At 41.8% G+C, this 24,013-nt stretch overlaps 1 protein-coding gene across 1 annotated transcript in view; it reads right to left on the bottom strand.

Annotated features, from left to right (window-relative positions):
• Positions 1-21,915: 21,915 nt before the first annotated feature.
• The window catches only part of cotl1 (coactosin-like F-actin binding protein 1), a 14,126-nt gene continuing 12,028 nt past the window's right edge, over positions 21,916-24,013 (bottom strand). Inside the window, exon 4 of the mRNA XM_020612666.1 lies at positions 21,916-22,850. Within this exon, the coding sequence (XP_020468322.1) occupies positions 22,740-22,850 (111 nt within the window). The 3' untranslated portion in view covers positions 21,916-22,739. The remainder of the gene's footprint in view (positions 22,851-24,013) is intronic.

Consider the following 24,013-nt stretch of genomic DNA (forward strand, 5'->3'; position numbering starts at 1 on the left):
ACTCTGCTGGAACTCTGTTTAAACACTACCTACTTCCAGTTTAGGGGGCACTTCTATAGGCAGCAACACGGCTGTGCTATGGGCTCCCCGGTGTCTCCTATAGTTGCCAACCTGTACATGGAAGAAATTGAGGAGAAAGCCCTGTCTTCCTTCACTGGTACCACTCCCAGCCACTGGTTCCGCTACGTGGATGTCACATGGGTTAAAATCAGCACCCAGGAGGTAGAGGCTTTCACCAAGCATATACTAACTCTGTGGATGGCAACATCAAGTTCACTCGGGAAGATGCCAGAGATTGTGCAGCCCACTTGGGAGGGGACAGAAGCCTGAAGGTAGAAGTATATCGGAAACCTACACACACGGACCAGTACATGCTTTTTGACTCACACCATCCACTTCAGCACAAACTAGGAGTCATCAGAACTCTAAATCACAGGGCAGAGGAAGTGCCCACAACTACAGAAGGGGCCAAGAAGGAGAAACTATACTTCCAGAACCCTCTTAGGGCTTGTGGATACCCTAAGTGGGCCTTCACCAAAGCAAGGAAGAGGCCCAACACCAACAGGGAGAAACCAGAAACAAGAGGGGATAACACTGTCATCCCTTATGTGGCTGGTTTATTATCAGAGAAGTTAAAAAGGATCTTTCACAACCACAATATCCCAGTTAACTTTAAACCAGGGAACACCCTGCGGCAGAGACTGGTCCACCCGAAGGACAAAACACCCAGACATAAACAGAGTGATGTGGTGTATGCAATAACGACTTGTACATTGGTGAAACTAAGCAGCCGCTTCACAAACGCATGGCCCAACACAGGAGGACCAACTCCAGTGGACCAGAGTCAGCAGTCCACCTCCGACCTAGAAATCTAGTCCAGTTGATTTTTTCCAAGTTTTTTTTCAGCTCTTATTATTATTATTATCATTATTTTTGACTTTGAATTTATTTACATTTCTACATATTTACAAAAAGGTTTACACGATCATAGAAAGGACATACATGTACATGTCACTGGTTCTGACAAGAAAGGGTTGGCTTGATAATAATACTTAGCATTATTAGAGCTACAGATTGGAGAAATTGCATCTTGTATTATTAGTAATTTCTATAATATCTAGTACAAGTACTGTTTAAAAATTAAACAACATTTAGAAAAGGAAAAGCCAGAATGTCTTTAAAGGATTTTTAGAAGGATAATACAGAAGAAGAAAACCCTGAATCATGCAGTAGTGTTAGGGGTTATTCTTGAATGCCCTCCCCTTCTTATAGTAATTAACATATTCATATGGATTTCAGGAACAAATTAAATCTAATCAGACCCTGATGTTTCTTTGCCTAATTTTGTTGATTTTACATGCAAAGACACAAGTTCTATACAGAAAACTACATGTAGCTCTATACAAAAAGTGTACTGTACAGCAACGCAAGGAAAGACTGTCATTTCCTAGTGCTATCCCACCTTCACCAGTAGAGTGTGCACAGGAGTAAATAAAGAGACAGAACCCTTTGCAGAAACAACAAGCAGGTAAAAAACGCCTTTTAAGGGCATGAGATTTGCTATATGAGTGCAGTGAGCTGGGTGTGTTGCATTGTAATGAAGCCTTGTAAGACAGTGGATGCGCCCACTTTGGCAAAGCTGAATGTGAAGGTGACGCACAGCCACCTACAGGATACCAGTACTGAATCAGCATGCAGCATAAGATGAGCCACAAAGCTAGAAAAACAGCTTTACAGCTTTGAACCTAGGTTTATAGAGTGCATTTACTACAAAATCGCAAATTCCAAAGATAATAACTGGGTCATGATTTTGAATGAATGAATGAAGTTGACCATGTGCCCCTTGTTTTGACCCCCTACTCAAAGTAACCGCCAGTCTAGATTCTACATATAGTGACTCAAATGCATTATTAGTGCTGAATCACCAACATTATAGTTCTTTCTGCTGTATGCATCATACCCATGTTGATACTTATCTATAGAACATACTGTAGCTTAGCTTGGCGTCTGGCTTCTTGTTCTTTCAGTCTTTAATTCTCCAGCTTTACAAGCTCAGATGTCTGAAGAGTGCAGCAGGCACTTTAATTCTGCTCATCATGCCAAGCCATCATGTAACTATGCAGACTATAAGTAAGGAATCAAAACCTTTGCACTAATGTGACTCATTTTAACCACAAGTGCAAAGAGTTCAATATGGTGCAGGATGTGTGATGATCTGTGTGTAATTTTTGGTGACTACCAACAGAGCACAAAGTCAAAAAAGTACTCCTTGGTGCATAGGCCTATAGGCAGTATTATGCAAGAACATTATTATCTCTTGCCTAATCTTTGATAATCTTTGTGCTCTTGCACAAACAACATAATTGCTCCTAGTTTGATATAAAAAAAACATAATTTGCCTAAAACAGTCAGCTGTCAACTTTTTGTTCATGTAGGTGACCTGGCAACACTGAGAGTATAAGTTGTATTTATGAGTCACAGAGCAGAGTGATAGCAAAGTAAAAGAACTGAACATAAATGAACAGTTCAGCAGTGGTGTCTAGTTCCGAATTAACACTTCCCCAAAACGAATCAAGCAAGTTTGTATGCTTTTGATATAAATTTTCAATTTAGGGTTTTTACCAAAGTTTAAAAATACAGTAATAATGCATTACTTCTTAGAAACTGGTTTAAAGTGAGTGTGTAACCTTTGCAGAACGGTGACCATACATTTATTTTACAGCTTACTGGGCATCAAACTTCCGCACAGCAGGTGGAATACCATGAAACATGAGATGATATTACATTGCTTTGTGGCAAAGGTTAACTAGGTTAGAACGGGTGGTCACATCAGACCAAATAATGCTTATGGAGTCAACCTTTCATTTGCATGAGAAAGAACATGATATTTCCTCTTTCTGAAGTTACACAGTCTTACTTACACTTGGTTCAGTGATATACAACTGTGCATATGCACAAGAGAGACTTGACGTGAATATCACTGACAATGTGTTCACTGCTCTATAATAATTCAACTGTCAACAAGTTGAGGCTTGAGAAATGAGTCTTGTTAGTTCCTCATTTCTCTTCCTTATCCCCTCTGCTCCTCCTCTCAGTTGCATCCCTATATGGTGAAGTCTCACTGCTGAGTGGCTGCACAGGAAATCCACCATTTGAATACCAAAAAAAGAGAAAAGCCACACACACACCACACATACATGTTGACAGACTGACTGACGTTGTCACCAAACCTCAAAGTGTTGTAGTGCATGTCCATTTAAAGAAAAGCCGTTCTGCTCTTGGTCGTCACTTGTTACTTTCTGTATTTTGGTATTTTGTCTGTAATCTCAGTCCGGAGGCAAAGTTAAGAGAACATGATCCTATAATAGTTTAACTCTATTGAAAATGATCCTGTGCTAAGTTTCTGATATACATGAGAAATGAGGCCATGTCACAAAGGGACCTGTGTGTTTCCCAGGTCTCATTGTAAAACAGCACATCTGCTGAGTTCCTACATATGTCAGAGTGCTTTGCATGTGTGTCTTGGATGATTTGAATAAGGCAAGCACTCTTTTGCGTCTAAGACTGCTTCCTCTGTGCGTGTGTATGTGCCACCTCAGCTTGCAGCTGAGCTTCATCTTGAACACGCTAATAAAGCTGTCACTTGTTGTCACTTGGTTTCTTGGTAGATCACAGTAAACATCTATTTTCCATCCAGTATGTCCTGGCTTTTCATGACCACAGTGGGAGAATGATTGGCAACATGAAAGATTCTCTATTACTTCCTGGGTTTTGAATGCAACACAACAGTTTATTAAATCGTCCTTGTGCAACCAAGACAATCTCAAATTTTACAATTTAACCCTGGTTTAACTAGTCAGATCCTGTTTAGGGTTTTTTTTGCGTGAGCCCTGGCAAGACAGCACACAACTACATTCCCCTGGTAGAGGAAGACATTACTGGTTACTTTCATATTAAGACTACACATTTACAAACACCATTAAATACATTGCATTGTTAAAGATTAAACCAGTGGTTACTAACCATTTTGGCTATGACTCCATAAGAAGTCTGTGAGTTCTTAATAGAGTTTAGCAAAGAAAAACTAACTAAAAGCTCCTCTTTAAACTTCTGAGATGGTTTAGCTAAAAAGAGTCCCAGAAATGTAAAACTATCCAAACTTTACACACAGTAGAAAAGAAGGAGAAAAAGAAGAGGAAAACTGACTGCAAATCGGTGTGGCAGGATAGAGTTTTTTCTTCTTTCCAGTCCTCATTAATAATCTGATGACCCTTCAGATGTTTTTCATGTGGTCTTTTTAGTAGAAGTCCCTAGATTGGGGCCCTCTGGAGTAAACTAACTGTAAGTGAAGAAGATAAAACTAAATTAATCTCAAGTAGCTACAATAGCAAAACACTGCTTATACATCGACACATAAGTGTTAATAAACAAATATACAGAACAGTGCATCACTGACAGTGGGCATTTTTTGGCAGAGTGTGTACTTTTACTTAGAAGTGCATTCTTCTGTATTTTTACTTCTACTTGTAAGAAAGTAGTTTTACATTGATGTACTTTTACCTAAATAAATGACCTGAATACTTTGACTCCCACGACATGAGAGTGATAAACTATACTGTTAATCAGAAACAAGCAAACACACATATACAGACAGTTATTAAGAAACATCTCACTTTCTGTCAGTGAGAAACAGCTTTCTCACTCTGGTCTCTGTGACAGCAACATCTGCCAGGATGTCATCACATCATTCATGTGGGCACTGGGGCTTCTGCTTGCCAGCCTGACTGTAAATTACAATCTTGTAACAAACACCTGCTACAGAAAGCAGCCCCAGTACACCCATAATGTAGAGCAGCCTAGATGTTTCAAATAACAGTAGTATGTCTGATATTTGTTTAGCCAGGTGAGAACAATGCCTTATCACATTTAACACACACACAAAAAGTCCACTCTCCAGATTGTGTTCTGTAATCTTTATTCATATATATGTTTTAAATAAACCAGCACTAAAATCAAGAAAGATGGACTCCTTTGTTATTCAGATCTGGCCAATTAAAGAACTGGGGTATAACACCAGCATAACTGAAACTGCAGGAAAGACATGTAATTGCCTGAATTCAAAGAGATATTAATGATGAAAGGCTCTCATTTAATAAAACCTAATAATACATTAATATTTCACATTTAAGGGTGTGAAACAGTGTGCTTCGGGCAGAGCTGTCTTTGGTTCCAGGGGCTGGGCATAGCCTATGGGGAAATTGTATTACAGAATTTAGGGTGATGGCATATTCAGTGGAATTAAAACAGAGCTGTTGATTGGGAGAACCCCCAGCGATCATGCGCATCAAAAAAAGTTCTGATGTAGGAGCTTCGTGGTCGAATCAGCTGGTTCTGGGCAGAGACCATTTCAGTTGAAACGCCAGTCACGTGTGCATAATTATCAAAATGTCTATGAATGTTGTTCAAGAGTGGGAAAAGAGCAAACCTGATTCTTTGGGGTCAGTACTCTACAAGTTTTCCTTGTTGTAAAGGCAGAAGTCAGAGGGAGAGCCCTTCCCCCAGCGGAGCACATTCCTGAATGTCTAAATATTTATAAGACGGTCACTGCTAACTGTTAAATGATTAATGAGGGCACAGGGAAATATTTTTTATTTTTAATATTTGTGTGGGTGGATTTTCTGCACGAAGGCTGTTGAACACTGTCACATGTGTATCTCATAGCAACAAATGCTACTGGGAGAATTGGGTGTGAAACAGTGTGCTTCGGGCAGAGCTGTCTTTGGTTCCAGGGGCTGGGCATAGCCTATGGGGAAATTGTATTACAGAATTTAGGGTGATGGCATATTCAGTGGAATTAAAACAGAGCTGTTGATTGGGAGAACCCCCAGCGATCATGCGCATCAAAAAAAGTTCTGATGTAGGAGCTTCGTGGTCGAATCAGCTGGTTCTGGGCAGAGACCATTTCAGTTGAAACGCCAGTCACGTGTGCATAATTATCAAAATGTCTATGAATGTTGTTCAAGAGTGGGAAAAGAGCAAACCTGATTCTTTGGGGTCAGTACTCTACAAGTTTTTGTTTAAATGGTTAAATACAGTTCCTAAAGATAAGCAGGATAATGCAGATGCAAAAAGAAAATGGATTTTTGGGGACAGTGACAGTGCTATAGGACAATTTTTGAAGCAAGCCTCTCTTCCTGCTGTGAAAGCTAGACAGGAAGTCAAGGTCTGTACCTTCTTGACAAAGAACAAAACAGAAGTCACATTAAAACAAGCTGAGGGTTTTCTTGCTGATTGTACATGCTTTTTGGAAAAGTTTGTGTTTTCCGTCTCCTTCAGCCAGTTCAAGCAAGTCACATGGGACCATTGAAGTCAATTCTCCAAGTGGCACTGTTATACAATCAGACACAGACGTTATTTTTTACAATCTGTAAATTACAATCTTGTAACAAACACCTGCTACAGAAAGCAGCCCCAGTACACCCATAATGTAGAGCAGCCTAGATGTTTCAAATAACAGTAGTATGTCTGATATTTGTTTAGCCAGGTGAGAACAATGCCTTATCACATTTAACACACACACAAAAAGTCCACTCTCCAGATTGTGTTCTGTAATCTTTATTCATATATATGTTTTAAATAAACCAGCACTAAAATCAAGAAAGATGGACTCCTTCCTTACTCAGATCTGTCCAATAAAAGAACTGGGGTATAACATGCTGATGGGGTTTATTTTTACACATTTAGCTAAAATTCACACACACCCAGTTTGAATTCCCTTCAACACAACCAGCCTCACCAATCAAACTGTTAGCTGGCTACATAGTTATATAACTTACAGATCAGTGCCTAATTTCCAACATTCTGCAGCTCTCCAGTTGAGCCGTACTGTGATTTACAGTGACATTGCCAAGACAGGTATTAGAGTCATTCAGAGTGCCATTAACATGTACTGGCACTCTCGTTCTTTTTAGAGGCGCAGGCAGTTGACCTTTTGCAATAACCTCTGTGGCTACAGGGACAATGCAATCTGCCAGTAGGGCTGATTCAATAAGCCAATAACTATTTCACTGGGTGTCACTGATCCATGTGGAGGATGAGAATAAAATCTTCATCAGGAAATCGATGTGGACAGTATGTTAACAACTAGCATGAATGAGGGACGCAAAGCTGAATGGGCAGAAAAGGACAGAAAACACTCAAGACAGCAAAAAGCCAGTCAGAAAGCAAAATTATGTAAGATATCGCTGTGGTCTGATAGAGGCAGATGAAGGAGAATACTGTAGAGCTGAGGAGGAAAGGAGATATGCATTGCCTTAAGGTACAACACTGAGATGAGTGGGAGTGGAGCTGTTGTGTAGGCTGATAGTAGGGTGACACAAACATGTGACACTCACAACAAGACTCTTGGTACAGAAGGGGTTCTACATCTACTGTAATAGTATATATATATATCTATTGTATAAAATCAATTCAAGTGACATTCAATTGACATTGTGTAGAGCAGATTATTGAATATGACAACATAGCAGTAATACAGTACATAACATTGTTCACATCTGCCTATTAAGTCAGAAAAGTTCTTTCTGTAATAAGTGTCACATGTCTGTATCACGCTACTGTACCGTGGACTTACTGTACACAACAGCTCCGCTCAGTAGTGTGTGACATGGCCCTGCTCCCCACAATGGTTGCACCCCTCTCAGTGTCGTTCAGCTGCTCTCCCGCTTCCTCATGGTAGTGGTGGTGGCGTGGCAGCTACCTGGCAGGCTGCCTCCTCCTGGCTGGTCGCAACCCACAGCAGCCGTGACCCAGGGCTGAGATCCCCACCTCAGTGCACAGGCAGCGGTCCTCCACTCTACCACAAGCTCCAAGGCTTCACCCATGATTTTGGAGTGTGCCAGCTGCATGTGAAGTCGAAGCCTGTCAGGGATGAGGGGCTTGACAAACCGAACTCTCACCTACTCATCATGGATGGCAAGTGATATGGAGGTGTAGGTGCACCGGCCCAGCCACCAAGACAAAATGATTCTCCCAGCAGCTGGGTGTTTTGTTTAAACTCACTGTGCAGGACATCTTGCAGGTCGCGTTTGCTGAAGTGCCTCCAAAGTGCACTCACCAGGGCTCTGTAGTCGCTCCGCTCATCCAGGCTCTGCAACAGCAGGTCTTCACTGGCCATTCTCAGTCAGTGACAATGCCAGCTTTAGTGCCTTCGCCTCCTCTGACCAGTGGGCAGCAGCAGCCAATAGTTCAAACTGGGCAAGATACACGCCTCCCAGCTGCCCTTGCCAGAGAACTTCAGCATCTTCGCGCTGGGGATGCGGAAAAGATGGCACACTGCAGAGCGGTGTTCCCCATGCTGCCTTCCAGTCAGGTTGTCATCGATGTGGGGGTTGGTCCCACTGTCCCTAGCTCAGACTGACACTGCTCACAGTTCTGGCTGGTGCTGGCTCTGGGTCCCCACAAAGCCAGGGTAGTGATGACTGGGTGCAGTTCCTTCGGCTTGGCTAGGGGAACACTGGCTCCAACAGTGGTCTCCTTTTGGTCGTCTCCAGCTGAGGCAGGCAATCCCCCTGCAGCTGCAGGACCTTCTGCTTCAGGCCACACTTCCTCTCACTTCTGTTAGCTCCCATGGCTCTTCCCCATCCCAATCCTGTTCCCAGTGTAGTGGAGGCTGGCATTAAGAAGGAGCTGGATACCAAAACGTGCACTTGTTTGACACACACACACTGCAATTTTTTTTATCTCTGAACACAGGATTGTGCTTCAAACACACTGCCTATCAGGAAGAATTAGGAACAAATTATTACAGCCTGTTACAAAAATTACAAAATTCTGAGTCTTGTCTCCAAATCCAAATGTAGTCAGTGTGGGAGTCTCAAGTGCTCAAGTCCAAGTCAAGTCACGAGTAGGACTCAGTACTACTGTACAACACTGACTGTATGATCATATACACTATATAAATCCATTTTCATATCATGCAGGAAGATATAACATAAGGCAAAATACTGTGGCGGCCCTGACCAGCTGCTGGTGTTCATGCTCTGTTCTGTGCTGAGTGGGTGCAGCCTTAATGTCAAAGCGGTGTGTTTGTATTGGTTGCTGCTATTTTCTGGGGAATGCTGTGCTGTTCTGTCCAATGTGGGGTTTGGGGAGGGACAGGTGTGTGAGGGTATAAGAAGGGTAACAGGTGGGCATGTGCATCCAGTTGGCGCAGAACATGGGGTGTCCTGAGAGAGTGTTGCTACTGCTTTTCTTTTGCTATTCATTTTTTTTCCTGTGAGCACACGGTGCCAGGTATATAGCAGTTTCATTCTGCGCTCTCTATTCTGTTAAATAAAATCCAAGAAAAGACAGAGAAGGTATTCTCCTCATTGTCAGCCTAGGTGCCAGCGCACAGCTGGATAGTTAGATGTCACAGTATAGGATAGGGTCAGACCAGCTCCGCTCATCCAAACCAGCGAAGCGCCACAATACAATACAAGACTCATTGACTGCTTGATTCAGTATAAAATATTTTTTGTACCTAATATTAGTGTTCCCAAAGAAAACAGAAAACTGCATCACAGACACAGTTTATGTTAATTTTGTAAGATCTTAGCTAAGAGAAGACAAAATGAGAAAATATGTATTTTAATAACATTTAACTTTTACAAATTTTCTTCCCAGTTGCTTAAACTGTAACATACTGTATATCCTCCTAGAAAGGGTTTGTATTTGTGAGCTATTAAATCTTGGATGATGTCAGGCCACTTCCTCTTAACCAGCCTTATTCTGTAAAATGTATTTGGCCAGTCAATCTGGGCCAAAAGGAAAAGGACCAAAGTGTCATGACTACAGTCCCAGAGGGTGAAGCCAACTCTTCTCCTCCATGCATTACTACCTTTACTCAGTGTAGATTGGTCAGCAAACTTTCAAATTACCTCTCAAACAGGAAGTGACCTGACATTTCAACTTCCTTGCAGATAAGGACTGTGAATTAGTTTGAGTTTAAATCAGCAGCAAACAGAAGTGCTGTAGAAACACTGTAATTGAAAGAGGAAGAACACTACGCGAAATAGCATTTATTGTTTTTTGTTTTCTTCTATGTATTGTCTACTGCCTTTCAGTATAGCTGCATCCAAAGATGGCCAATTTTTCATACAGAGACTCTTCTGAGAGCTGATCTGTGAGTCAAACTCAGTGGCATCATTGAACAGTGAAATTATCAAGATTTATTTATTTAGAATGATAATTAAACAAAGTATAGAGGGAAACATTCATAGATCCAGTGGACCATCCTCTAAATGTATGTTTTATTTTTGTATTACAACTATTACTAGTTTTGAGCTTTTTAAGTTAAATGTTTTGACTTGATGTACGCAAGTGGTCCATTTATCAAAATAAATCTCATCCAATATTTTCACAGTTGTGAACGTCCATTAGCTAAGCAACCTAGCTTTACTCATATGATCATCTACCTGCAGTATTGATGTCAGAAATCAATAAATATACATGAATAAAAATGAACAGGCGCCATAAAGTCTATGCCTGAGCCTAGTTTAGATGCTAATGTTAGAAAAAAACACTTACTCAAATTGGAAACTGGAGATACCACTGTACATTTCATTAAGCAGAGATCAAATGGAAGTGAATAACAAGATTTATTAAGTAGGCTAGTGGTTATGGTGCAGCGCTCTCGCCGCTGCGGCCTGGGTTCGAATCAGGGTTGCGTCAGGAAGGGCATCTGGTGTAAAACGTGCCAAATGTCAACATGCGAGTCATCAGTGTCACAATTTGCTGTGGCGACCCCTAAAACGGGAAAAGCTGAAAGTGACCATTGAGTAAAGAAGAGCAGCCAGTGACTGATTGGCTTGAGAAACCCAGGTAGAAAGATCACTGGTCAGGGCTGAAGGTGGAAGGAGATGTGACAGTGTGGGAAGCAGATGACAGAGAAACTGATCAGAAATAAACAGCCCACTCTGGAGCAAGCAGAATGTGAAGGAAGCCATGTTCCTTATCGAACTTTCGCTCAAGCTTCATGACATTCTCGTTTCTACTCTCAAGAACACAAGTTTGAACTTGGCATACTCTGTTTTTAGAAGGGTCTTTGGTGTTTTCATATAATCTCTTAATGACAATAAAATATTCAGTAACACCGGACAAACCTTCCAATAAAGATGTCTTCATTATTAGCTCTAATGTGAGAGATGAATACCTCAAGCAGGCTGATCATCAGATGTCCCACTGTCACTTTGTGTTTACAGTGTAAACTCACACAGTAAACTTGGTAAACAGATGCTCGTTTCCAGTGGGAAACTGAAGTGGCCCTTAGCTTGTTCGTTTTTGGTAGTAGCATCTCTGCACCAACACTGTGCAGAGCTAGCATACAGGAGCACTGAGAACTGGCCCATTCACGCTCACATCACTCTATTTTGCCTATTCACATGGTTTGAAAGAATCTGAAAAGAGACCCACCCCACCTCTGACCCCCATTTACTTTGCTCAGTTGTGCAAATTTCAAATTCCAAGCCTCCCTTCCTCCTTCTGCCAGCCATTATCTCTCTTTCTTGCTGTGTTTCTGTGTGTTTCCCGTCCCTCCTAACCAACTAGGGTATCCAAAAAACATTATTCACCAGTGAGACTTCTGACACCTTCTCAACTGACATTTTATTTGGACTGTCTGCCTCAATAAAATAAATCAGTAATACCATTCCTGATTCACAAAACATTACCAGCAGGTATTAATGCCTTTTTAAAACACTGTGACTATATGGAGATCATAGACAGGTACAAGTCAAGATGTTGTAAAATTATTTCTTAAACAAATAGAATGGTAATAAATGTGATTTTACTGTACCATTAAAAGCCAGTTGGTAATAAGACGGATCACTACCCTTTTACACCACCCGAGGTACAACACTGACTAACGCTGTAGAAAAGACATACAACCCAGAAGATATCTGCCTTCCTTGAGTAGATGAAGTGGGAAGAGATCACCCTGCCAACACACACACACCCAGGGCCCTTGCCTGCCCCTGCTTGTCTCTTTCTTGGAGAAGTTAGCTCATTCCCAGAGTGAGGGGTTGTTTCACCATCATTCCCTCACACAGAGATGACTCAGAGCATGCTGGTCCATTTGGATTTAGGACCCCGCTGAGCTATGACTAACCCAATTAAGAATTAGTCAAACAGTGGTGGCAGATTGTAAGAGAAAGAAACCAAGTATGAAAGGCATTTACTCCAAACACTGCACTAAATGTCTTATATTGTGTGCCCATGGCTGAGAAACATACCGAGGTGGTGTATGTCAGCTTTTCAATGATTACAGAATAAGACATCATTGGTAAAATAAAGATGCTTAAACTCATGTTTCTGCTTTGTACTAACTACAGTACAAGAGTGCATTCTGCAGTTTACCAAAGTCATCATTAATTCATTCATTAATTAATTGATCCCAATCCAAACTCTAAAGCCAAGTCCAAATGCTCTCACTATCCCGTGTCTATGAAGGCACTGTGTTATATATGACTAAAAAGACAAGAATGTCTTCACACAAACATTTGGAGGCAGTGGATAGCTAAAAGACAAGTCTTGCCTTTATCTCGCTCTCTCTCCAACACTCGTACACACAGATGCACACTGTGCATGCTCAAACAGACCACATGTAGGCTGTAAAATATGCTGCTGTGTTGAGGAGGTTTGAGGAATGCAGGAAGGATCTGAGCAGTATTGCTCTGCAGGAACTGATCTGACAGCCACAGTAACAGATGTACTGTCTACTAACATTTCTCTCTCTGTTTCAATTTATGGCAAAACACCATCACACAGTAACAAAACAGGTAACAGCTGCACTAAGATTTAGGATGCTGCCTGTTTTCCCCTTTGGCCATGTTGCCTGAAGCTGTCGGGACCTGCGTGACACACTGGAGACTTTGAAGTGAGAGGCAAAAGAAGATGTGGTCGAGGTTGAAGGGGAAACGCTTACAACATGAGTATCAAACCCATTCCAGGTAGCTCAGGCTACAAAATTAACCAGTGCATGTCTATCAGTATTATGGAATGAAGCAGGCCATAAAAAGGCATGGCCTGATCTACTGTGTGATAATAGAAAACAGTCTTTCAGCTATAGTATGGGTTTGAGCTAAAAACATTACACTCAGTAACCTGAAAGCCTGTGGTTGTATACCACCCTTTGTAAACATGTGAAATAAAGGCAGTCACACCAGCAGGGGCGGCTCTAGAACATTTTGGATGGGGTGTCCAGGTTGGGGCACAAGCTTCTTCCTCATGCTAAATGTATGCAATACTGTGCTGGAAATGTGGGGATTGTGACAAAATAGGTGTGTGCACTGGATATCTAAAATCCATGACAGAGTCCCAAGTTCAGTTTATCTGTGATGATCCTTGGAGTGATTTGTGATGTGATTACAATGATGTAAAATATTACACTGCTTTTGGTAATAAGCAAAATAATAAAACAAAGGTGCCAATACAATACAGTACACAGTTAAGCCTTGCCTCCAAAAACCAGTCAAGTTGGAGTTCACATTATTGTTTGTCCAGATTCATGTAATATACTGCACATAGTGAGGGCCTTGAACAAATCTAATCAAATAAATGAGGTGTATTTAAAATGAAGAAATCTCCTGAAGGCTTTCTTGAGATATGGTGTTCAAAAGGATGGGACAAAAGTGAGGGCACACTGACAGTGACCTTTGACCTTTTACCTCCAAAATCTAATCTAGTCCAAGTGATGTTTGTGCCAAATTTGAAGAAGTTCCTTCAAGTCATTACTGAAATAACACTTTCACAAGAATGGCCGGATGAATGGATGTACACAAGGACAGGTGGACAAAAAAACCCCAAAACATAATGTCTCTGGCCAAGGCTGTTGTCGGTGTGGAGGTAAAAAAAGCTAATGAAAGTTATGATGCTTTGAATGTAGACCAAGAGATAGCCTCAAAAGCTCTAAACCAACTGCTGTACCTGCACTAAGTCAGTTCTACATTAATTAAGACTCAGACTTTAGATTAATCTTACTGTGATAACATAAAAGCATAAGTAAGCATGCAGAAATTAAACTGACAATGCTGATCCCAAAGTCTGGCAAAATGACAAAACACTAATAACTTTAACACATTTTTATGCCCTAAATTTACACTATTACAGTATAAGACCATTGTATGTGGGCAAAACCATCCATCCCTGACCTTTGAGGCAGCATGTGATACAAACTAAACTAAGCTCAAAGGTCCATTTATTAGCTTTTCAGGCCATTTTCTACCATTTCTCATGATCAGTGTATGGAGTTTGCTCATTGTCATAATGTGACATGGAGCATTGTGTTAGTTCAAGTATGAGCACAGAAGTTGTGTTTGCAGTAACTAATTGCAATCAGCTCTTTCCTTTATCCACCACAGTCATGTGTTTCGCTATCAGCTGGCGAATTATGAAATACAACTTATTCAATTATCCCCTCTCCTTGAATCGTCACCTTAACATGGTGTAGAGATTTGTGTGAGCCAGTGATCCTGGAACAAAATGGCTGCAGCTTAGATGGTTGCGGATACAAAAATTCAGGTGTGGGAGGTGTTTGGTGAGGCTATGGAGAAGGACTTTTGGTCAGCCTCGAGGAGGTTCTGGCAAACTGTTCGACGACTCAGAAAGGTAAAGCAGGGCTTGGCCCATGCTATGTTTGGCAGGAGAGCAGAACTACTGACTTGGACCGGGGACATTGTTGGGCGGTGGAAGGAGCATTTTGAGAACTACTGAACCCATCTAACGTGTACTCCAAGGAGAAGGAAGAGGTTGAGGAATTGGGGGAAACCTCACCAATATTCCTGGCAGAGGTCACTGAAGTAGCTCCTCAGTGGCAAGGGGACCAGGAGTGGATGAGATTTGCCCTGAGATGCTGAAAGTTCTGGACACAGTTGGGCTGTCTAGATTGATGTGCATTTTCAATGTCACATGGAGGACGGGGACAGTGTCTGTGGACTGTCAGACTGGGGTAGTGGTTCCCATTTTTAAAAAGGGAGACCGGAAAATGTGCTCCAATTATTGGGGTATCACACTACTCAGGCTCTCTGTGAAAGCCCATGCCAGGGTCCTGGAAAGGATGCTCAGACCGATTGTTGAACCTCAGATTCAGGAGGAACAATGCAGATTCTGTCCAGGTCATGGAACACTGAACCAACTCTTTACTCTTGCGAGGTTACAGGAAGAATCCTCGGAGTTTGTTCACCAATTCTACATGTGTTTTGTGGACTTGGAGAAGGCCTAAGACTGGGTCCCCCTGAGGGATCTTGTGAGATGTACTTTGGGAGTACAGGGCACTGTGGCCATTGGTATGAGCCATCCTTGTATAACCAGAGTCAGAGTTTTCTCCGTATACTTGGCAAGAAATCAAATATGTTCCCAGTTGGTGTCACCCTTCATCAGGGTTATCCTTTGTCACTGATCCTGTTTGTGATCTTCATGGACAGGATCTCAAGGCGCAGCCAGGGGGAGGACAGTGTCTGGTTTGGGGACCTCAGAATTGCATCTCTGCTACTTGCCAATGATGTTGTTTTGTTGGCTTCATCAGACTGTGAGCTTCAGCACTCAGTGGGGTGGTTTGCAGCAGAGTGTGAAGCAGCGGTGACAGTTAGTACCTCCAAGTCTGAGGCCATGGACATCGGGCATCTTATCAGGATGCATCCAGGACGCCTCCCTTTGGAGGTCTTCCGGGCATGTCCAACTGGTAGAAGACCCCAGGGCAGACCCAGAAAATGCTGGAGAGATTGTATATCTCATCTGGCCTGAGAACGCCTTGGAATCCTGCCAGAGGAACTGGAACACCTTGCCAGGGAGAGAGACCTCTGGACTACCTTACTAAATCTGCTGCCAGTGCAACCCGACCCTGGATAAGCGACAAAAAATGGATGGATGAATGAATATCAGCTATCAGCTGGTGCACTATGAACCACTGAAGCTTACTCATACAGGTGTAAAATATGGTCATAATAAGCTGGTGTTTCTCACTATTGCTCAGCAAATGAAGAGACTTGCCTCCTCACCTTTAAAACTTTTAATAGTGGAGTCAGAAGAATGTTCTCTTTTTCCATTCATTGCCTTTCCAGTCATTGTTTATTTTTAACCTTTATAAACGAAACTAACTCTAAGAGATTCATTTTGAGTCTTGATTTTTTGCCCACCTAATTGTAACAGATGGAAATCTTGTTTAATGTTGCTCTGCAAGGCATCAGTTGGATGTTTAAGATATATTAATATTCAGCTGTGTCCTATCTGCAATATTTTAATGATTATACAAGATCATACACTATATAAGCAAAAACAACTATAATGACTAATGACTCTATTTCCATCTCAGTCTTTACTTTACATCATCCATTCCTTGTACACAGTTTCCTGGAGTGTCTGTCACTAACACACTGATCTAAGATGGTATTATGACATTATGTGTGCTGAACGTCAAGATGGTAGAATTATCATTGTGAACACATCACTATTTAGCTCAAAGCACCACTGTGCTTACATACTGCCTCACTGAGCTGCTAGAATGGCTCTTTTTCCTTGTTTGAACAAGTGAGACCAATGCAAATTAAAGAATTGCAGCACTCAAGAGAATCGCTGCATGGCTTCTTAGAAACAAACAAATAAACAAGGAGGCAACCTCAGAATTCAAAGTATTGCATGTATACCATGAGGTGGATGTTGACATCAAGTGCTAGTACTTCATCATTATTTGGAAACAAAGAAGAAGCACGACAAAATGAACGTGAGCATATGGAATTAGTTCTCCATGTGCCGCAAACTGATATGAACTTGAAAAAATGACAAGTTATAAAAGCATTGTCCTCATTAATATAGCCTCTTAAATGCAGCCACACCCGATTCATCTAGTCTTAACTTCCTCACACAGTAAAACATTGTAGCATCCTCACTGCTCACCTAAAGTGATGAGTGATACTGTGATGCCACACTCACATCCTGTGGTAGTCATGCTTGATCAGCAGCTGAGTCATGCAGACAAATCATTAATCCATTTGTCTGACAGCTGTACCAGAAGAATAACACATCACACACACATGCTGGCGGTGTTGGTTTGAACAGCTGGCAGCCACCAACTGACCTGATACTGACCAGCTGCTCTCATCGAAACTGGCAAGGGAACACAGCAGTGAGGTCTCTTTACTGAAAATCAGTGTTGAGTCTCTGTGAAAATGCTGACTTACTGAACATGATGTGAAGTCATTAGGAAGCAGCATTCAGTGGTAGCACACTTACAGTACCAATGATGCATTTACCTGTCCTGGCGAATAGTAATATACACTAGAGAATACATGTTGGAGTACAAACAAATGAGGGAAAATATTCTATATATGCAGCTTATCTGGTTGTTCACTGAACATCTGCTTTTAGATATGAAGAGAGGACGTTAACTTAGCAGAACTAGTACTAAACAGCACTGCAGTTCCTCAGTATTAAGTGATCTAATCAGCTTTGCTATTGAAATGACTAACATTTACATTACATTGGAGATGGTACGTACAGCAGAGGGATGATGATCTAACTGAGGCAGTGGATGACCAGAACACTACAGAACATTTCATCTTCCTGCCCTACCGCTGACCGTTTCATGATGATGGTTACAGCAGTGACCATGGAAACCCTCAAGGATCCTCTAAACCTCCAGAGACAGTGGTCACATGAACTTTGCCTCCAGAGGTGCCAAAATACTCCTATTACCTCATCCTGCACTAAGGAAAACTGAAATGTGTCCCTTTAGTAACATCAGGCCACGTCTTGCTACAGTAAAGGACCTATTCTACACATTCTTCTTATGTGTCAAAACCTGATCTTTCCTTTTTACTATAAATTAAAACACTTCTTACTGTATACTCTAAGACAAAAATGTGATTTAAGATGCTATAATGCAGTGGGCTATGTATTCACTGGCATTATAGCAACCCTACAGTGTTGTCTGCTTGATAACATTCCTTAAAACAGCCTGACATCTGTAGGCCTGGTAATTTAGTCTTGAAAAGTACTTCTTAAAACAGCATGACAGCAGCTGATTTGTGTCCCTTCTGGAATGCTTTTTTGGGGCAGGGATATTTGTATCACTGTACAACAGTCTACCAAATGGAAACTACTGTAGTATAGAACAAAAACAAAAAGCTTGTTTTTTTTAATGACTCTTGTTGCACATTCTTTGGCCACTTTTTTCCCCACTGGCAGCCTGTCAGCATGAAACAGAAAAGGACAGACTCAACTAAAAACTGAACATCAACATGTATTTACTTCATTTTGTGGAATTAAGTGAATAACTTATCTTGGACCAGCCCTCATTTAGAAACCGAGTAAGGTGGGTAAAAAAAAAAAACTGCATGCATTTTTTGTCTTTGTGAGAAAAACAAAAAGTAGAAACTAATGTAGTTTAGGATCTGTTGCTGCAAACTGGAATCAGCTCGCAACATTTCTGTTGTTATTTATACTATAATCAAACTGTTGCCAGTGAGCGAGGATAGCACTGTTTGTCGGTGCCCAGTAAAATCTTTATCAATACATTTAGTGAACAGGAGTGCACTCTCCTTGGCACTAAACCGAGGTTATTTTCGTTGCTGTTTGGCCAATTACTCTTTGGATTATTATTAAAACTAGTAGTAAAGTTGTAAAGACAACCCACAACAGAACACTGACAACTGCTCTGTACAAATAAGTTCAACCTGAAGTTCTGTGTCAATGTAAATGAAGAGTCAACAGCATTCTGACTGGCTAATGCACAGATGGGACACATCACGAAACCTAAATTATAGTCAGCATGTCATTCACAGATCACAACTGCATGATGTAGCAGAAAAAAAGACATTTTTGTTGTGGCTGGACTTGTTAACTTCCTTGACTTGTGCATTTTTTGGTAAGTGGTTAGCACTGCTGCCTCACAGAAAGACAGTTCCAGGTTCAAACCCCGGCCGACCCAGGGCCTTTCTGTGTGGAGTCTGCTTGTTCCCCCTGTGCCTACGTGGGTTCTCTCCAGGTGCTCCAGCTTCTTCCCACAGTCCAAAGACATGTACTGTAGCTTAGGTTGACCGGTGACTCTAAACTGCCCCTAGGAGTGAGTGCGAGTGGTTGTCAGCCCTGTGAGGCTGGTGACCTGTCCAGGATGGACCCCACTTCTCACCCAGTCCCAGCTGGGATTGGCTCCAGCCCCTCCAAGGTCCTCTGCAGGAAAAGTGGTATAGATAATGGATAGATGGACTTCTGAATTTTAATACAGTGGGCATCAAGTCTGCACTATTTTTTCAGTTACATTATTATAATGATGTCATGAAGTGCAGACCTTTCAAGCCAATGTGCAAACAATGCTAATTTAGACTTGACCCAAAACTATGATGGATTGCAAAACTAATGCAAGTTGGGTCAAGAGTGTCTGTCACACCATAGAGGCAACATTTGAAAATGGTCAACAAGTATGAACACGACATCAACAGAAAAAAACAAAACAAAACAAAACAAAACAAAAAAAAAAACTTAAGATTTGTTCTAATTTACCTTTAAAAAAAGATCAGAAGGATCTCTGACACATCACAGTTTTACTGTCGACATATTTTTCAGGGTCTAAACAAACTAAAAACCTTTAACCAGCGCAACAAAGTTAACCAAAAAGTTTCTTTATTCATGGTAATCAAATCTTTAGAGATGCACAAAAGACACTTCAAGACAAGGCAGGTTTTGGAAAAAAACTGTTTTTATTTTGAAATGACTGATCTTGTGCCCATTCACTTCCTTCCTTTTTTACATTAGTTTTTTGAAAATCTCTTCCACCAATGTCTAAGTTAAGCGATGCTCAAAAGGTAAAACTCTTCTCTCTTAAGACAAAATTCATCTCAAAAACAATAAAAAGTAAAAGAAAAAAATCCTAATTTTGAGAGGGAGAAGGGAGGGTTGAAACCAAATAAAAAGAGATGCTACAACTGAGAACTGCCTCATTGGGGGATGGGATGATAAGCCCGGGCCCACGCCGTGACATGCCAATCAAAGTCCTGCTCCAATGTGAGGAGGGAAGCCAGTCACAGTGTAGTGTCCAGAAACTCACATGATGCCCTTCTCTTTATGGGCAAGTAAGGCATTCAAATACAGTAGGTTACAGTATGCACAGATACCTCTAATTGGTACAGTAGATCACAAGATGAGAAACCAGAAGAAAAGATCTCCATTCTCCAAACCCTTTGAGATTCTGAGGAACATTCAGTATTGACTATTAGTGCTGCTAGGCTTCAATACACTAGTTTTTCCTCTGTATTTCTATGGCAGAAGAGCAACCTGTAAGGACAAGGGGCTCATTCTCTGCCATGTTCTCTTCAGCAAGTGCCTGTCTCAGCTTTAGAAAATGCTAACCTTGATCATGTCCAATAGAAACGTAAAAGCCAAAAATATTCATCAAAACAAGGTTGAAAAATCATCACACTCATAAAAACAAACATTTAAACTAGGGACAAAAATGACTGAGCAGGATGAAGACATGAGGATGAATTACAGCTGGTCTCAGGACAAGATATAATGGTTGACTTTGGGGCTATAATTCAAACCTGGCTGAAGATGAAGAGGTGGCTAAATGTGTACTTGGCAGTACAAATCGAGTTTATAGGATACTCTTTAGAAAATGGAGATTTTCTTCCTCCTGGAGGTCCAGTGTATCATGACTAAGAGCGTGTTCTGGTGTCAAACACATGCCTGTCAGTGAAAGGTATCATAACAAAGTGAACTCACCATCCATGAACTCCTATCCCAACTTGTTGGGTTAACAGTCTCCAACCTGATCTATGATCACAATATGGCATTTTGAAGTAAACCCCCTCAGTTGTTTACTTCCTCATTACATAAAGATTCCTAGCAGAGGCTGAGCCTTGATGTAGATACATATTGCTCAACTGCAGCCCAGCTGAGATGAGGATAAGTGTGAGATGACAATGGACAGTACAGTAGATAGCCAACCATGAGATGACAGGGGAGAGGGCAGAGAGCAGGAGGAGAGAAGACCATTTGTGCTTATACACTTGCTTTAAGCTATGACATTATGTGTGCATGAGGGCTGTTGAGCATATTATGTGCGCCTTCAGAGCACCGGCTGTGTGCATCCTCAGAAACTACTGCTGCACATGCATTTCCCGGTGTGGACACGTCAGTATGCAGACACCCAATGTAGTTTGAAACTTGGAGAACATCATTTAAATTTGCTTTCCTGATGATAAGCAGATTGTTTACTGCACTAATATTTGTTCATTCATTATGAAGCTGCAGCCAGTAGATGGTTAGATTAGTGTAGCAAAAACATAAGGTGATACAGCTAGCCTGGCTCTGACAACAGGTAAAAAATATATATACATCTACCAACACTTCTAGAGTGCATGGTTTAGTTCTTCACATCTCAACTGGTTAATCAGAACAAAACCAAGGTGTAAAATTAACAATTCAACATCCTACGGTGGGCTATGAATGGGAGCATTTCTAAATTAGGAGCAGCAATTTCATGGAGTCTGCCTTAGTTGTGTAACTGCTCCTGTGTCATTTTTACACTTAGGTTTTTGTACTTTTTAAATCAACAAGACACAAAATGTGAGTTTAAGAGGTGCTGGGAGGTGGATTTTGTCACTCTACCTTTGGAAAGAGCCAGGCTAGCTCTTCCTGTATTCCCAGTATTTGGATAAGGATAATAATCACCTTTATTGGCCAAGTATGTTACACACAATGAATTTGTTTCCGGTAGAGAACCGATGGCAGCTATGTGCGGCGCCAACTCAACCGAGTTCTAACCATCAGGGGCAACTTGGGGGTTCGGTGTCTTGCCCAAGGACACTTCGACACGTGGACTGTAAGCACTGAGATTCGAACTGCCGACCCTCCGGTTGGGAGACGACTGCTCTACCCACTGAACCAAAGTCACTAAACTAAGCTAACCAGCTGCTGGCTGCTGCTGCAAACTTCCCCAAAAGAAGGGAAAGTGGTATAGATCTTCTCATGTAACTCTGGAAAAAGCCAAAAGACGCATTTCCAAAAATATCCAACCACTCCTTTAACAATTCAGCATCATACTTGCATGTCACCATATTAAGGTATCTCTAGGAGTGCAAAATCTCAAGTTTCCAAGGAAGGAAGAGTAGGCCAGAAACAATTCAGCACTACTCTGCCAATAAATGTGCTGTAGATGTTTTTACAGAAAAAATGGGAGCAAGTATTGAAAAACCCAGCTCAAGCAAACACTTACAACAAAATAAAAATGCCCTAATGCAAATATGGTCATTTTAGAGGTGCATCAACAGCATCTCTGCTGTCATGATCTGTTCCAAAATACATCCCAAATTACTCTGATCTGTTAACTTGTTCTGAAAAAGCTTCTGTTAAAAGATCTGATAAAGTAAAAACAGCAAAAAGGGGATTCGGCTGTCAGGTAGCATTGGTTAGTATTTGATTCTGCAAACTGCTCGTGGTTTACACCTTTGCTTTGTTTTTTGTGTACCTGTGTTCTTGCAAATAAATGGTGAGATCACTTTGCTAGACCTCACTTTGAAAGTAAAATGTGTGTGGTTAATGTTCGCAGTTCCCTTTCATCAGGTGCTCTCTCCATCCCGCCACACCCTCTCCCAAAGAGGTAGCAGCCCTGCCCCAACACTCCCCGCCCCCACTTGTTCCACCCCTCCCAGCCCCACTCCGTGCCAACTAACCCGACCCCAAGCCTTCCAGTGCACTGTGGCACTTCTCTACTCAGCCTGAGCATCATAGTTGGCTCCACCCGCCTTCTTCAGCTCCGTGCGGAGGTAGTCTTCATCCAGTTCCCTTGGGTCACTGATCAAGAACTCCTTAGCAAAGATCTGTAAAACAAAAAAAACACATGCTGCAGTGAAAAAGAAGTACTACCAGAGGATCAATGTATCCGATACTGAAAGCAAAATGCCATTTTACATCAGCTGCTGGGCATGAAGAAAAGCAGTGACTGAGGAAAACATGTACATCTGTGGCAAACACCACCTGAGAAAACCCAAAGTCAAGTCATTTGTTGCATAATGGGGCACAACACAGCAAAACCACACGTGTCCATGCAGATTCTCAGTCACCCAGGTCATAGTGTGACACCATCCACTTCAACACAAACTGGGAGTCATCAGAACTCTAAATCACAGGGCAGATGAAGTGCCCACAACTGCAGAAGGGGCTAAGAAGGAGAAACTACACATCCAGAACTCCCTTAGGGCTTGTGGATACCCCAAGTGGGCCTTCACCAAAGCAAGGAAGAGGCCCAACACCAACAGGGAGAAACCAGAAACAAGAGGGGATAACACTGTCATCCCTTATGTGGCTGGTTTATCAGAGAAGTTAAAAAGGATCTTTCGCAACCACAATATCCCAGTTAACTTTAAACCAGGGAACACCTTGCGGCAGAGACTGGTCCACCCGAAGGACAAAACACCCAGACATAAACAGAGTGATGTGGTGTATGCAATTAAGTGTAGTCAGGAGTGTAACGACTTGTACATTGGTGAAACTAAGCAGCCGCTTCACAAACACATGGCCCAACACAGGAGGGCCAACTCCAGTGGACCAGAGTCAGCAGTCCACCTCCACCTGAAGGACAAAGGACATTCTTTTGAGGACAGTGAAGTCCAGATCCTCTCCAGAGAACATCGCTGGTTTGAGAGAGGAGTTAAGGAAGCTATTTTTGTAAAAATAGAACACCCCTCACTAAATAGGGGTGGTGGACTAAGACACAACTTGTCATCCATCTACAATCCTGTTTTGAGATCTCTGCCCAAACATGCCCACCAGGACAATAGGCGTCGGTCGACAGGGGAGGATTCAAAGACAGGTAACGATGCTCACCAGTACTGGGCTACAGCTACTCAGTTGTTAGGAGACACTGTTGGCCTTCAAAGGACTGAAACACCACCGAGGGGGATAAATATCTCCAGCTCAACACCAGTCAGGCAGAACTGATGAAGCCTCTTGGATGAGAGGTGAAACGTCTTCGACCTAAAAA

This window comes from Monopterus albus, unplaced genomic scaffold (assembly GCF_001952655.1).
Source record: "Monopterus albus unplaced genomic scaffold, M_albus_1.0 scaffold127.1, whole genome shotgun sequence".
In the NCBI taxonomy this organism is placed as follows: Eukaryota; Metazoa; Chordata; class Actinopteri; order Synbranchiformes; family Synbranchidae; genus Monopterus; species Monopterus albus.